The sequence below is a fragment of the Cyclopterus lumpus genome, chromosome 3 (genome assembly GCF_009769545.1).
Source record: "Cyclopterus lumpus isolate fCycLum1 chromosome 3, fCycLum1.pri, whole genome shotgun sequence".
Taxonomy (NCBI): Eukaryota; Metazoa; Chordata; class Actinopteri; order Perciformes; family Cyclopteridae; genus Cyclopterus; species Cyclopterus lumpus.
In genome coordinates, this window is record NC_046968.1 from 15749727 (window position 1) to 15764772 (window position 15046).

The following is a 15046-nucleotide window of genomic DNA, read 5'->3' on the forward strand; positions in this document are numbered from 1 at the left end:
AATCTGGGAATAAATATCTTATTTGGCAGTTGCCAGTCTCACTATGAGGATTAGGGTGATATGCCGCGTGTGACCAGCAGGTGGGGGTGTCGCAGCGCTGCTGGCCAGTAAGTAGGTGTTGCTCCATCTCCACTTTGTCCACGGCCGTGACGTATTTCCTGGGGCTTGTACGGACCACTCAGCGGTACACCAGAGGGGTATCATGACCATTTATAACCAGCAATTCTCCCCTATCATTTTCTCGGTCGCTTCACCGTGCCGTCGTCGGTTCTAACACCGAAGTCAGAGACAACAACAAGCCGGGTCGAGCAGGATGTAAAAGGAAGCTGGTAAGTTGAGCGGATTGTAAGTTTCCCGTCTGCGCGAGCTTGTATTTTTTACTTGTTTGGGCTGCGTGGTCGGCGAGTTTCCCTCTGGTGCCACCGGGACCCTGACACCGGACAGGACAGGACCGCCCGTCGTCCTCCCGATCCCGGTTGCTGTCAGTTTGTGCGTGTGTCGGCTCGCGAGGGAGTGAGGGAGCGAGGGAGCGAGCGAGGGAGGGAGGGGGGGGACTCACACACACACACTCGCGCACGCCGAGGTGACGTCGACTGCGCCGCGTCGGGTTTCTATGGTTCTTCCTGCGAAAATAATCGCGCCGCTCGCGCTTCACACTGCTCGGTCGGAGTGAGTAGTAACATGTGAGCTCGGAAGTGTTCGCCAGGGGTGGATGAGAGGAAAAGGGGAGGCACCTGCGAGGCGGAGCAGGTCAGCCGACCGCGGTGTCAAGTTGTACTTAACCACGGCGCCGCACAGTTTCAGACACATTTGTCAGGACTCCTCTTCATCGGATCAGCTCCTCGCTATGACTCCTTGTTGTTGTCGCGGACTTAACGCGTGAGGTGAGTCAACCGACCGCAGCCTCGCTCCCACCAGCTGATTTGTCTGAACCTCTTGACTCGAGCTCGCGCACGTTGAAGCGTTTGGCGTTACAAACAGGCCGACGCGGAGGGAAGTTTTCCTCCACCCTGACTGGGGTTTAACGCACTGCACGCCTTGTTGTTTACACGTGCAGCGGCTTATAGGAGACGTGCACTTAAAAAAATATATCATTGTACTCTAAGGTATCAGCGAGTATGGAGGCACTTGGAGTCCCTTTGGACTGAACTTTGACATCAGGAGCAATCAGTGATGATGTTGTCGAGTCGGACTGTTCCGTGTGTACTCTCTATCTGATGGATCGATATGAGGACGAACTTTCTGTGCAATGCATCGTTTCTCCTGCTATTGAGTGTCACAGCAGCACACACACAAGTGCACTCATCCTGTGAACTCTACTCCTCGTGTGTGTGTGTGTGTGTGTGCTTCCTACACTGTGATGTTACCTCTCCAGTGATGCAACACTGGGTTGTTTGATCATTATGGATGCACACTGACTGAAGGTGGGTGAGCCTCTAACTCCATGAGCAAACACGGCATCGCAAAGACACCACGCACTTTGTTCAAGTGTTGCTTGTATGGTGTGATGATAGGTTTCAGTAATGTCTCAAAGTTGAGTGAGCTTGGCATCCAAATGAAATGCACTTACTACTTATCTCAGGAAATCTGAACTTCTGACCATCGCTTCAGTTTTTATTTATTTATTGTTGCTTGCAAGCACTTTAATTGGGCTCTCAGAGTGAACCCACTCAACCTCAAATGGGGTTTGCAATGAAAATAATCATTATATGAAATACAGCTTGCGAATAACAAAAGTCCACTCCTCTCCAGAGTTGGACACTTCCACCATTACGTTTCCTGTTTTTCTTTACTTTGAGCTCCTCCAGGCTACCAACAGAGGTCCCAAAGCTCTCACAGTGCCACCGTTTTTTTTCCTTCATATTTTAATTAACAAAACATTGAATTTTTAAATATCACAACTTTTGCATTATGTGTATTATTCAGCTTGTAGTAAAAGTTCTGTCAGCCTTTTTCCAACATGTACAACGAGACTTCTGCAAATACAAATGTATATGTTCCTAAATCTCTGAACACTATATTTTTGAAAACATTAGAATATAAATCTCCACATGGTATTTATCACTTGAGTTTACCATCTAAAATGCTCATATAGCAACATAGGGGACAGAACCCAGATCTAAAGTCACACACACTCTTTTGCTGATTGAGAATTAAATATTTTAAAACATTTTCTTGAAGACCCTGATTCATACTTGTGGAGAGCCATCTTATAAATCTGTAATGCAAGTGTACAAGATGTTTTTTATTTAAATTCAAATAACGCTTAAACCTTAAGCACTCATTTGAGAATAAACAAGGAAAATGTCAAATAAAATAATTTGGAAACCAGCAGGCCAAACAATAAACACATTTAAAGTGTATTCTTTGGGATAATGATGGTCTGAATTTCTGGATGTAACTACACTAAACACCACGTGTTGTGAAATAGAGGCTTGGTAAAGTGTTTTGCTGTCAAGGTCTTTGTAATTTAAGGGGATGATAATTGAGCACTAGTACCTCCACACACTATCCTGGATAGTTACTCTGAGTAAATGAGGCTTTTTGCAGATAGCGAGTAGGCTGCTGCCTGTGCAACATTTGTCTTACTGCGCTGCCACGAGAGCCTCTCATATCACAATTTAGAAACTGAGGTTCAGTTATATTTTGCACTATTTAGCTGCAAATGTGATTTTGAGTGGCGTTCATAGCATGCTGAATTAACCAAATGTTATCATTATAACTGTCACTTCATCAGGCACACGCACACACACTCACACGCACGCACACACACACACACATACACAGAGAGCTTGCACTGAGCTATTGATTTCATGTACGTCACAATGAGAATCCGCAATGATTCTATGAAATTTGATGAGAAAAGGTTTGTGCATTTGAGATCATTTGTATCATTAAAATGTGATTAATAAGCTGATGAGGAGTAAACCGTTTCCTTTTTAAAATGTTCCGATGAGTTTGGTGATGAGGCTGGTATCATTTTGGGTTTAATGATGCATGGCTAATTATAACGCTTGGCTTGTCCTTTGTCTCTCGCGAACAGTAAAGTAGTTTGGCAGTTTATGCGCCATGGCGTGCGGTTTTCACGCTGACGTTAAGCAAACTGAGTGGGTGAGTGCCCAGATGAGGTAACAGCCGTCTGGCCTTAAAAGTCAGCGTGTGCCTGCAAATCAAACAGAGGTTTGGAAACGTTCAGACTCTGTTTACCTGTTGCATCGAAGGACGGAGGACAATTTTGAGTGAGTTGTGCCATCAGATTTATCGCTATCTGTCTTTATTTTGCTTAGTTCATTTTCATTGCATTTTATGTATTATCATTTTAAAATACATCAACATATTTCAATTTAAATCCGATTCAAACATCAGCAATTTTTTTTTTTTTAGTCCTCAATTTTAAGTAGGAACTGAACAGAGGATACAAACAATAAACATGGAACTAATGTTGGGAGTGGATCCTTGCTACTTAATTTAGGCTGATTTGTTTGTTTTGAAGAGGTTTAACGGAACATAATGGAAGAATTACAAAGGTGGCGGAGGGATTTGGGTTTTACTGAATGTTGTTGGTACATTAGGAACCGCGAGAACCTTTTGAGACACTTACGGCACCTGCTTTGTTCTGCTTTATTTGTTTTTTATATATAGTCTCTGAGCTTTCATCCAGGTATTTGTGAAAGGAACATCTACTGTGACTTGGCTGGCACAGATTAGCAGGCTGTCGTAGCGAATCACAGCCGGGCTGCAAAGTCCCGGATCGCTAATGAAGCAGCTCTCGAGGCTTCACAACACATTGAACCAAGCCCATCATGTAGACGGCTACCTGTCACTTACAACACTGGTCATCAAGTCATTTCAGCAGTTTTGAGTGGTGTCTTTTTCACTTTATGCCTTAAAACATTTTCCATCGGTTCTTTTACATGAATTGGGTCATTGCAGAGGGTTCGGTGGATTTAAATATTTATTTGAATTGATCAAACACGGCTTCTTTATAACGAACATCTGAGGGTTGTCTGCAATGTAGTTGATTGAAATGTAATAATTGATAAATGCCATCAATACAAATTAGATCTACACTAGCTGTATTTGTTTAAATGGTGTATGTGAAAGAATACTCTTGAAATTTCTGAGTAACCAGCTAGATGATAACATCAGCAACCAACGATATTTTCTTAGTCTAGCAAAAGTAATTCTTAAGTTATGACAATAATAATTTAATATTGAATGCTTTATGATTGAAACTTTGCTTTTTCACTATACTTGAATAAGCGAAACAGTTGTCAAAACTGAGAAATAAAATGTTTGTTGGTATTTAATTGTAAATGCAAATCCAAGATTAACCCTTCTCAAACACACAACAAGTATATTAGAAGTTACATATGTAGTACACATATCTGTAAATGTGAAATTAAATTAAACATGTTTTACATGATTGAGGAGTTTATGACCCAAAAGTGTCCTTTACAGCTGGAAATGAAATGGTGAATAGATATTATCTTCAAACAATTAGTGAATTTATCTGTCGGGTTCTAAGTGTGTGTATATATTTAGTCTATTAAAATATACAAAATGAACAATATTTCTTAATGATGAATGTCCCACCTACCTCCTAAACTCCTCATTCTTGTGTGTGTGGCATAATGAGTTAAATCAGAGTATTTTTTGTTCATCTGATGCTTGATTGTATAGTCCCTGGTGATGAGAAACCCTGTCCCGTAGTAGACTTGAATCAGGAGAATAAATGTGACCGCATACGATAGGAAACATAGAATAGGATCACTGTATTCAGTGCTGTACAGTCAACTCGGGGCTCACAATAAGAGTACGCATTTTGGGTAATGGTCTCAACAGACTGAAGGTACTGCTGATCCTTCTGGTTTGAAACAACAGTTAAGAGGCGCAATTGTACCAGCAGCAAACAATTACACCATGAACTCTGGCTTCTAGAGCCCAACTCGTATGATAGATTGCTTTGTCTGATTCATAAGATTGGTTTAGAAGTTTGTGTTTTCCTACAGCTTGGCAAATACACATGAGCAAGCTGCAGAGTCATACCCACGCTCAAATCAGACTATTTAATGCTGGAGTCAAACATTTTTCGCTGACACTTTTTAAGTGTCTGTGTGCTCTTGTTGGCCGCTGCCATTCGGCGGTTGTCTCAGGCATTTAAGCTCCGCCCTTGAGTGGCTACCGGTTCTTCTGTGATCCCTCAGCATCCAGGGCGTATAGTCTGGCTTTTGCAGCCACACTTCTCACCTCTTCAGGCAACCCAGTACACCTAAGCATTTTTCTTTCGTAAAATTCATCTACCCGGTCCTCCCACGGGAGTGCACATGCCACATTCTGCTGCTTTGTGTGTGACCACAACATGAGGCCTGGCCTTGGCGCCCGGCTCACTGCTTCCTGTGGGATTATCAAATGCCTGTACTTAGCTGGGCTGTAGTACGTCTGGTTCAAACTGTTGTTGGTGTGGCTGTTATTCCCTGTGCACAAAACGGATTCAGATGTTATTTAATGTGCTTTGCCTTTTCTTGTTTCTTAAAAACTGAAAACATTTACACCAAATTCATTCCCCTATTACTGTTCTTTTGTGTTCTTCTCTTGGGTTTCAGTTTGACACCAAATTACCCTTGTCTCTTCTTTTGCTTCCTCTCAGGTGAGCTGTGACTGCCCGTCCTTCTTTGTCTCCGTGCACCTGCATGCACCGTGGGCAGCCCTGGCTCGTTGGAGAGACGCTGTGCTCAGAGACTGTGCTGCACTCGGAGAACCCATGGCTTCTGGCCCTCCATGTCCCTCTGTAGGCCGCAGGCTCAGGCTGCTGGAGTTGCTGCTCTGGCCTCTGTTGGTCTTGCTGGTTTCTGGGCTGGAACCAGCAGTGGGTCAGAAGGTCTACACCAACACATGGGCTGTCCACATACCTGGAGGTCAGGAGGAGGCTGACCAAGTTGCCAGTAAACATGGGTTCATGAATTACGGACATGTAAGTAATACCATATTTTTCTATTCTGCATTTGCATTGTTATACATTTTAGAAAGCGCTTAAGGTGATACAGCTACATTACATTTTGATGATGCAAACATAGGACGCATCAGCTTCCTTCATAAAAGGAGGTGAGTTTGCTGCTTTTGGACACAGTGTGCATAATATCTGACTTGTTCATTTCTCTATTATATCCCATCAATGGCCAAATGTGCTGTTATTTATGAATGTAATTGTGTTGTAGTTTCCTGTTGGCTCAGAGATCATAATACAGTAGTAGTAGAGTATGGCTTCTCTTTTTCCATTCAAAGACAAAACACTAATATCTTTGAAAAGTATTAAAAATTCCTGATATTTCCCTGTGTGAAACCCAATATGCATCCTATTGTGTGACTGTAGTGTTTGATGTAATCACCAGGTACTAAACATCTTGTCAGTTCCTCGTTGTCATAAACAAGATCTTTTACAGCCCATTCAGTTTGAACATTGTTTCGTGGCAGTAGTGTTGCATGAAGCCGGGTGCTGTGGTTCCAATGCACTGATCAAACAAACATGTCACAATAGATTTTTCCCATTCTGGTTGTTTGCTTGTTAGTGGTTATGACAATAGTCCAAAACCACAACTACATGTCAAGCTGGGAACAGATTCAAAGACTACTGAAGCCTACAAAGGCTACTAGACAAATCTGTGTTTTGTTTGTTTTTTATGTATTGACGAGGGTCAAACACATGCTGATATTGTAATGATACATATTTTTATATATTTATTTTAAGCACTAAATAAAAAAAGGAGTATAGATTTATTTTACTGCTTGAGCAAATTGAAAAATGTGCTGTTATATAGAAAAAGGAGATGCATCGAGAATTGTTGTGCATTTGAATTGTTGACCGGTGAATCGTAATAGAATTGTGAGGCCAGTGAAGATTCACACCACTAGTGGCCAACATGGACTTTTAATTGCAGCAGAGAGAGTTTGAGGTGAGTCTTTGAGCTGAACTTCACTTGAGCCGTGGGCGAACACTAAAAACTGGAGGTCTGGATTGTAAAATCACCCTCTCAAACTAATTGTCCAAGTTATCCTTTTACATCGTCATGTCCTCTCTGGAAAAAACTGTCAGACTTGTTACATTATTTTAGTCTTCAGCAGGACTACGTTTAACATTTTTGTTTGCCATAAAGTTAGTCTTCGTCTGAAGTACTATTGTACTATTATCTTTGTGGGAAGTGCTTGAGGCTGAAACATTACAGCTGAACTGTTTATTTTATATATGTGACATTACACAACAGTTTAAGATCATCTGTTCCCAACTTGTTTTTAGAGGAAATGGATCCGCAGTAGAACTGTAATTTGCAGATTGCAGATCATTGCACACTATACCTGTTGGATTTACAGGCTTAATTACAATAAGTGTGACAATCCACTAAATGGTGTGTGTATATCAGAATGTGAAGATTGTTTTCTTATAACAAGGGAATCTTCTTGCACATGTTTATTCCACAGTCTCAGCACGTTTCCGTGTTCTGCTTTGCACCATATGGTCTTACTGGTCATGACCAGGAATGTTCTCTGTGCTATGAATCACAGCATGCAGACTGATGAGTAATCCTACACACGTAAATCCTTAAACTATGTATTGTCTGTGGACAGTGAGGACTCCAGACACTTGCAATTACACCAATGTACTTGCAGAACGACGTGCTTGAGACGAGAAGCGGTGTGGTTTGGCCAGTCTCAGCTTTAAACCATTTAATGATATTTTCAGGGAGGGGAAGTGGGCTAATGTTTCTGACCAGCGCAAGTTTGACGAGCTAGTCTTGATGCAGCGTTTGAGATGGGACAATGTCGGAGCAGGGGCCGGTCTCACGGAGCAGGCTTGATAAAGTTAGCTGGATAAATGCCGAGTAAAACCTTGAACTCTATCAAATGCGACTCATTGATCATTGATTCAAGTAAAAACATATTTTCCAGGGTTTTACTTAAAGCAGTTATACTACTTATGAAACCTGCTTCACAAGTTCTATCCCTGAACTGGTGTTATTTTTTTGTGCCGGTTAAAATGAGCCCGGTTTCAAGCCACCACATTGCCAAGGAAACTGACCCGGTTCTGTAAAATGAACCATAGAAACATGCTCATGCTGCTAAGGCACCCAATCTTGTTAAAAAAGATGCCCAGAACTATCAAATTCAACCTGGCTAACTTCAGGCATATAAGGCATCCACCCTCTTAATGCACGCTATGCTCTTCCCCACACAACATTACAAGCTGGTCTCAAGAAAGCAGGACAACTCTGAAACCAGTGTCTTCACAAAGAGACACTGACACATTTCACCAAAGGGCTGATGGCTATTACCATTGCCATGTTGTCCAAGTTATTTCATTTGAATAGTTTTTAAATTATTCAGACGCTTGCCTCATCTTTAAGGTTTTACTTGGGCTTACACCTCAGACACCGAGCCAGGATAGTAGCGGCAGGACTGTCTCATTGTATGTGCTGTATTTGGTTGCACTGTAGTGCTTGATGAAGCATTGTTTTGATAACATTAGGTCATTTGTAATAACTTTCCCAGGGACCACAGATTGAAATTAGCTGACTCTGCCACAATTATATTAAGGTGGAAACTAAAATGTAACTTGCTGTGCACCGTTCCTTGTAAATTAATACAATATGTTCACAAATGACATGTTTTTATGTGCATGTGTTACGCTTCTGGCGCCAAATGAAAAAGTCAGTTTGAAGTATATGAGAGAGAGAGAGAGAGAGAGAGAGAGAGAGAGAACCACGTTATTCCTCTTCTGGATTCTGTGGCGTAGAAATGAAAAATAAATCTGTTTAGAAACAGTATAACATTTAAATTTAATGTTGCACTAATTTGTTGATTAATTGATCGGCAGCAGACTAATTGGCAGCGATTTTCATAATCAATATGAGTCATTATTCTGAATGCATTTTCTCAAATGTGAATGTTTTGTGGGGTTCCTTTTTTAATCCTCAGTTATGAAGGCATTCAATGACATCACCTTGGGCTTTGGGAAACTGATGAGCATTCGCTACCATTTTCTTACATTAGTAGACCAAACAATTAATTGATTGTTTTATAAAATACTCGACATTAACTGATAACAAAATCAATTGTTGCTTGCGGCCCTAATTAAGTTGACTTCTTTCGACGTAGGCTTCAGGAGGCTTTCTGTTGGACACATGCAGTATCAGAATTGGCAACATGACACGGCCATGATGGACCTCAGAATAAATGACATGAAAGTCACATCTGTTCGGCCCTCGGCGTGTTATTAATGCATTCTGCTCATTAACTTTGAAAGGTGAGGTACAACCACAAGTGAGGACACCAATAAACAATGCTCTTGACTGCATTCCAGCACGTCACTGCACACTGATTTTAAATGAATTCTTTAGAGCTGGGAACAAACAAATCTGTTACGGTTGTTGTTTTTTTTTGCCGACAGCTGAGGGGGAAATGAAAGTTGCTTTGTGAGCGGTGTGGCCGGGCACGGTGAGTCTGAGCTCTCCGTCTGGCTCCGCTGCTGTGTGCAGGTGGTGGCGTTAGGCGGGAGAGCTTGAGGGGAGGATCAAAGACTGCAGCTGGGCCGGTTTTACAGCTCTGATGATGGTTGTTTTCATCCGCCGTCACTCATCCCACTCACACTATGGCAAACATACCTCTGTACCCTAAACGTGGTTTAATCCTCCATCAGGACACATGAAGCATGTTATGATGGTGTAGACACGTTTTTGTGAACGCAACAATCAACACATCCGATACATTTGTGTGTTACCCCAAATAATGAACATGTTGAGTAGATCATTTCTTCACTTGATTTTGCTTATTGGTGATGCAATACAGATTTAATGTAACATGACCTAATGCTTTTAACTGCTTAATACATATACTGATATGTGTTTTATCTGCTTAAATTACACTTATTATATAATCATATGACTGCAACTAAGGATTCTTTTTATTCTAAATGAATTGTTTTGTTTGTAAAACATCGGTCAACAACAGCAATCAAAACTCCAATGATAATACATTTGACTATGATATAAAGACAAGGAAAAGCAGTAAATCCTCATATTTTTGCTTGAAAAGTGATCTGATATTCAATTATCACAATAGTTGACATCTAATATAAATATATTAGATGTCAATTGACTAATTGTTTCAGCTATTTCTTTTTACAAATGAATACATTTATTTAAGTTAACTCGTTACTATCATTACTTTAATTCAGTATAATTATTATTCAGTATTTTAAGGTGATTTTTGTGGGAAGTGCCCTTGTGATTCCAATGTTACAATGATGGCTGTTTGGGTAAAACACATCTGAGCTGATTGCCTGAACAGTATAAAGATGCCTCTTGCTACTTAGCCTCAGATACAGGCCACATCAACCTTTCTGTTGTCTTTAGTTTTCACAGCTTGGCTCTAGTTTCCTTCTTTTAATTGAGCGAATTATAAAAGTATTCAATCATTTTGTGTGGTTTCTTCTGACATTGCTGCTGGTAGTAGCAGTAGTAATGGCTGTTTTCAATCAGATTATCTGTGATCTGAAAGTAGTTGGCTGGATAATGTTCTTTTAAATTAATGTTTTAAAGGTTAGGAAGGCTAGTCATTTGGCAGATGTGATGCATCTGTCCAACTGTTGATGCTACTTCTTCATGGTTGGTTTGGTGTGTCAAGGCCAAAACAAGTCTCTTCCTTTTTTTTTCTTTTTTTCCTCCTCCTGTCACCACTCATCCATCAAGGCCAGCTAGTCAATGTGACAGTGGGGTTGGTCGTTTGTCAGAGAGGAAACTGTAAAGCAACATTTTCTGACAGCAGCAAATCATGTAAAAGCCAACTGATTCATCAACTGTCTCAGCAGAGTTACTCCCCCTCTGTGCACTATCCCTTACTTAGTTGTCATAGGGCTTCAGACTCCCTCCCCCTTTCTTTCTCTTTGCAATAGGTGACACCAGTAAAGAATATCAATATGAATGCACTTGAAATGAACCGGGCTATCTGTTTTTAAATGGGCTGCCGGGACCAAGTGGTTTGCAAATGGATTACGCCTCTCGTTTTGACTCGACTTCTACATTATAGGACCATTTCAGAACAAGGGGAATAATTAAGACTAAGTTAAAGTAATAAAAAGAAGAAAAGGCTGACTCAGACTGTGGTGAATGGGTATTCACTGCCAGCTTGCACCTCTAGATAGTTATTTTGCATTTTAAAGACCTTTTCTTGCCCACGTCATCAGGCTTGCGCTGCAGAATCTTCAGGCACGGCTCACATTCAGGTGCTACGTCTGGTTCAATTGCGCCTCCATTACGCCAGTATTAAATAAATAGTGAAATGGGATTTAGAAGGACTGTTATTAGTAGTAAGGAGTAATTTGATAAGGAGGACTGACATAAGTTAAACACATCTTATGAATCATTATCGTGTGAAATGGATCAAACAGCCAAAAGATCAAAGGCTTGAGTTGAAAATGTATCAGTTGGTTTTCAGTGCTACAACAAAAGCAGCTCTTTTGTTATTTGATCTGTTCAGCTCAACTGCTGGTTTCACTGCTAGATTCTTTTTGTATTTTTTAGGTCAGTCGTGTTTTAAAACATTGTGGCTCTCCTCAGGCTGTTACCATCTCGTCCATCTTGTATGCAGCTCATGAAGGTTCCTTTACTGATGATGAGGCACAGAGTCTGAACATTTAACTTGCTCTTTGCAATATTGCAAGACTACTTTCTGGCCTTACCTTGTGTTCAGCGACTTAAAGCCTTTGCATTCATTGTATAAATGTGGTTAAAAGTAATTTATGCCATTGCGTCTTTTTATTGACGTCAAGCTTCAAAATCACAATTAAAACCACTATTACTTTGTGCTTGAGTTAGTTTTTAACATTGTCAATGTATGTCTACCTGCACAGAACTTGCGTCATGAGGAAGTGTTATGTAAGAGGTGTCAACGGCACCATTTTCAAAGAAAGTTTTTTTTGTTTCCTGCTTCCTCCTCCTGGAATATGAAACGAGTTACTGTTCACTCATGAACAAAAACAAAATGGTGTTACATTGACGTGATACTGTTGAGGATGCAAAATAAATCTCTTATTTTCCTTAGAAGCGGTCTTTGATTATTCGAAACCAAAGGTGGAAGGAAAAAAAAAAGTAATCTATTACTACTCTCACTTCAAAGTAAAACGTGGCACTTCTCAGAAGCGTGTCACTTCCCTTTTTGTGAGCAGGCCAACTGCCTTCATAGCTCGTTCTGCTGGTGCCCCCCAGGGCTTTGCATGTAAAAAAGGATTGTGCTTGCCATACTGTGCCCCCACTGTACTCCGTGGCACCATCTTGGCCTATTTACCCTCCTGTCTGAAGTGGTTAGCCCCTTTTTATGAAGATTATTAATATTCTGTTCAGCACAAGATTAAAGAATGAGCAAAGGAGACGGATATTATCCGAGTTCTGATGAAGGACATGAAATGACACTTTCCTCCTTTCTGTAAGTTGCGTCACAGCACTGCACTTAAGGAAACCTCTGTAAAAATCGTCACTTTAATCAAGCCCACGACGGAAAGGAAAATAGTAATAAAAAAGTTCTAATCTCTTCCAATATTTGATTAGGTTTCCCATATACTTTTTTGCAGACTACTTTAAATGAAAAGTAATTTCCCCATAGGACTTGGCAAAATCAGATACTGCAATATATTTATTTTTTCCCAACTGCCTTTTAATATCAACATCATGTGACCTCATTTGCATGTGACTTTTAGTGCTTTTCAAATCCTAGTTGCATACAAGAAACCTTTGAGAAATAATTGACTCAAACACCATTAATTTGACCAGGCTATAACAGGCAGTGTGTTATTGTATATCTAAAATCCTAGACAATAGTCTCATATCAATACATAATTTGCCTGGACCGACTATTTTGAATTTGAATGTCCAAATGTATACTTTGATGAGCTTTGGTTAAACTATGCTAAGCTCAGCCCAGCTGCTCACAGCGACGGTAACTCAGTACTCTGAGAAGCTCTTTGATCGATTGACAATTGTCAGTTTTTATTTTTTCCTTTTCTTAGAAATCACAGCAGGTATTATTCTTTCATTAATCTGTGTCACACTTTGGACAATATTTGTTGTAAAATGACTACAGAAGTCACATCCCATAGGCATGAGTAATGTCTATTAACCTGTATTGTTGGCATTAAAAAGTTCCAGTAATTGTATTGCTCAGCAAAATAATGCAGTTTATATGTAGTTTGCGCAGCAAGGTGGAGGCATGTTTTGTTGACTTAAAACAATTCATCCTTGTTAAATGAAACTGGTTGGTGAAAAAGCGTTAGAACTGAAAGTAATCACTTTGTGAATTTAACAAATGGTTGTTTAATCTCCGTTCTCTCTACTCTGTTATGAAGTTGTTGCTTCTTATCTGGCCCGGAAAAATGGTAGATGTTGAAGGTCTCTACTGGGGAGATGTTACTCTGTAAACTGCAACAACTCCTCAACTTAGAGGCTCTGCTAAACCACTGGTCCTGCTATGCCTGATAAGTTAGGTTATTTTTCACCGTTCTCTCAGATGAAACTTCATTGCAAAGTACAACCAGACTGTATTGGAACGCATCAGAGATGAGAAGCTGACGATATGGAGTCCATAATTGGACTCTGGCGAAGTAAAGCAATTAACTGCGGGGGGGAAAAAAAAGAGTCGTTGAAGAAAGTTGCTGGAAACTCTTCTGACAAGATATGATTGGCCGGGAGATGATGGGCGAAGAAGCTGCCTGCTGAGTGCTGAAATGAGCTGCTCTGCATGATTTTTAAAATCCCACAAAGGTGTTTCCTCTTTTTTGTGCTGCATTGCCACCATGTCACCTGCCAAGGACCTAGACTCGACGCCTTCATAAAAGACTTCTTTGCTTCTCAACCTAACTTGATGCTCTCATCCAACTTCCAACTTTTGAAAACTGACTTTTATTTGCATTTTTCCAGAAGCTGCATTGAGGTGAATAACAAGGTCCCTCAACAAAAGCAAGCCACCCGTTAAATACTACATGAAAAATGAAAATAGCCTTTTTGGAATTAATTATTATTGAGAGGGTTCTTGCTCATTTATGCCGGCTAATATTTGCGAAACTTTATGCTCTGAAGGTGATAAAGATGATGTTTACGATATTCTAATGTAAACACAAAAAGAGCTATTAACTGGGAAACACATGGTGGACAGATGATTTAAAGTCAGCTGTTGGAGCGAACATCACTAAATCATTATTAATATGACAAATGCGTTTTCATCGCTATGTGGTAAACACTTCCTTTATTGACAAAGTAAGTCTCATGGCCAGCCTTAGACATTTTTGTAATATTAATTCATTGCTGATTCTGTCCTATCTCACATGATATGTAGTGTAAATATCACTCGAACTTGACTGGAAACCAGCTATTGAAACGGCATCAATGTTTCTATTCATCCAAGATATGTTACTATACCCAGAGGGCCTTTTGAAGGGTCCTTGAGTCAAACACGTGGCTCAAACACACCAGCTATATAGATTGCCACCTCTAAATATTTGATTATGCTTAAGCATGTTTTGTAAGCTGGTTTACTTTCAATACACTCATTAATCTTTAAAGCACCCCTCTGTGTACTGTGGCGCTGGCCTACTTTAGCCAATGAGAGCTGATGGCTCTAACGGAGTGTGCAGCCCTATAGAGCCACTGTTGCATGTCCCTTTGGAGACTGGGTTGCCTTTGAAGTGCTGTAAGGATGACGCTGCAAACAGTCAGAATAGTTGGATGTGGGCCCTTGTTTGGTGCTGACACATTACGAGGCTGGACTTTTTATCCAGGGAGGGATGGTTTCTCAGCTCGCTATGGTTATGATCAGCAGAGTGGCTCATCTCTGCAGCGTCTTTGGTCCCTGTGTTGCTGTCAATAAGAGGGCCTCTCTTCATTCCAGGCTCCGGCCTCGCTCTCACTAAGCAGACCCAGATCTCACTTCATCTCAGTGCCAGCTGCTCTTCTTTGGAAGTTAATGAACTGCAGATATTGACTTCTATTGTTTGCTCTACTGGAGA

The 15046-nt window shown here is 40.7% G+C and overlaps 1 protein-coding gene across 2 annotated transcripts in view; it reads left to right on the top strand.

The window, feature by feature from the left end:
* Window positions 1-145: 145 nt before the first annotated feature.
* Window positions 146-15046, top strand: part of furina (furin (paired basic amino acid cleaving enzyme) a) — a 74003-nt gene continuing 59102 nt past the window's right edge. The window contains exons 1-2 of one of the 2 annotated variants that reach the window (XM_034557317.1): window positions 146-329; window positions 5651-5974. In XM_034557317.1, the coding sequence (XP_034413208.1) occupies window positions 5765-5974 (210 nt within the window). In that variant the 5' untranslated portion in view covers window positions 146-329; window positions 5651-5764. Of the gene's footprint in view, window positions 330-598; window positions 885-5650; window positions 5975-15046 lie in introns of those variants that run through there. The other variant, XM_034557324.1, reaches the window with a different exon arrangement.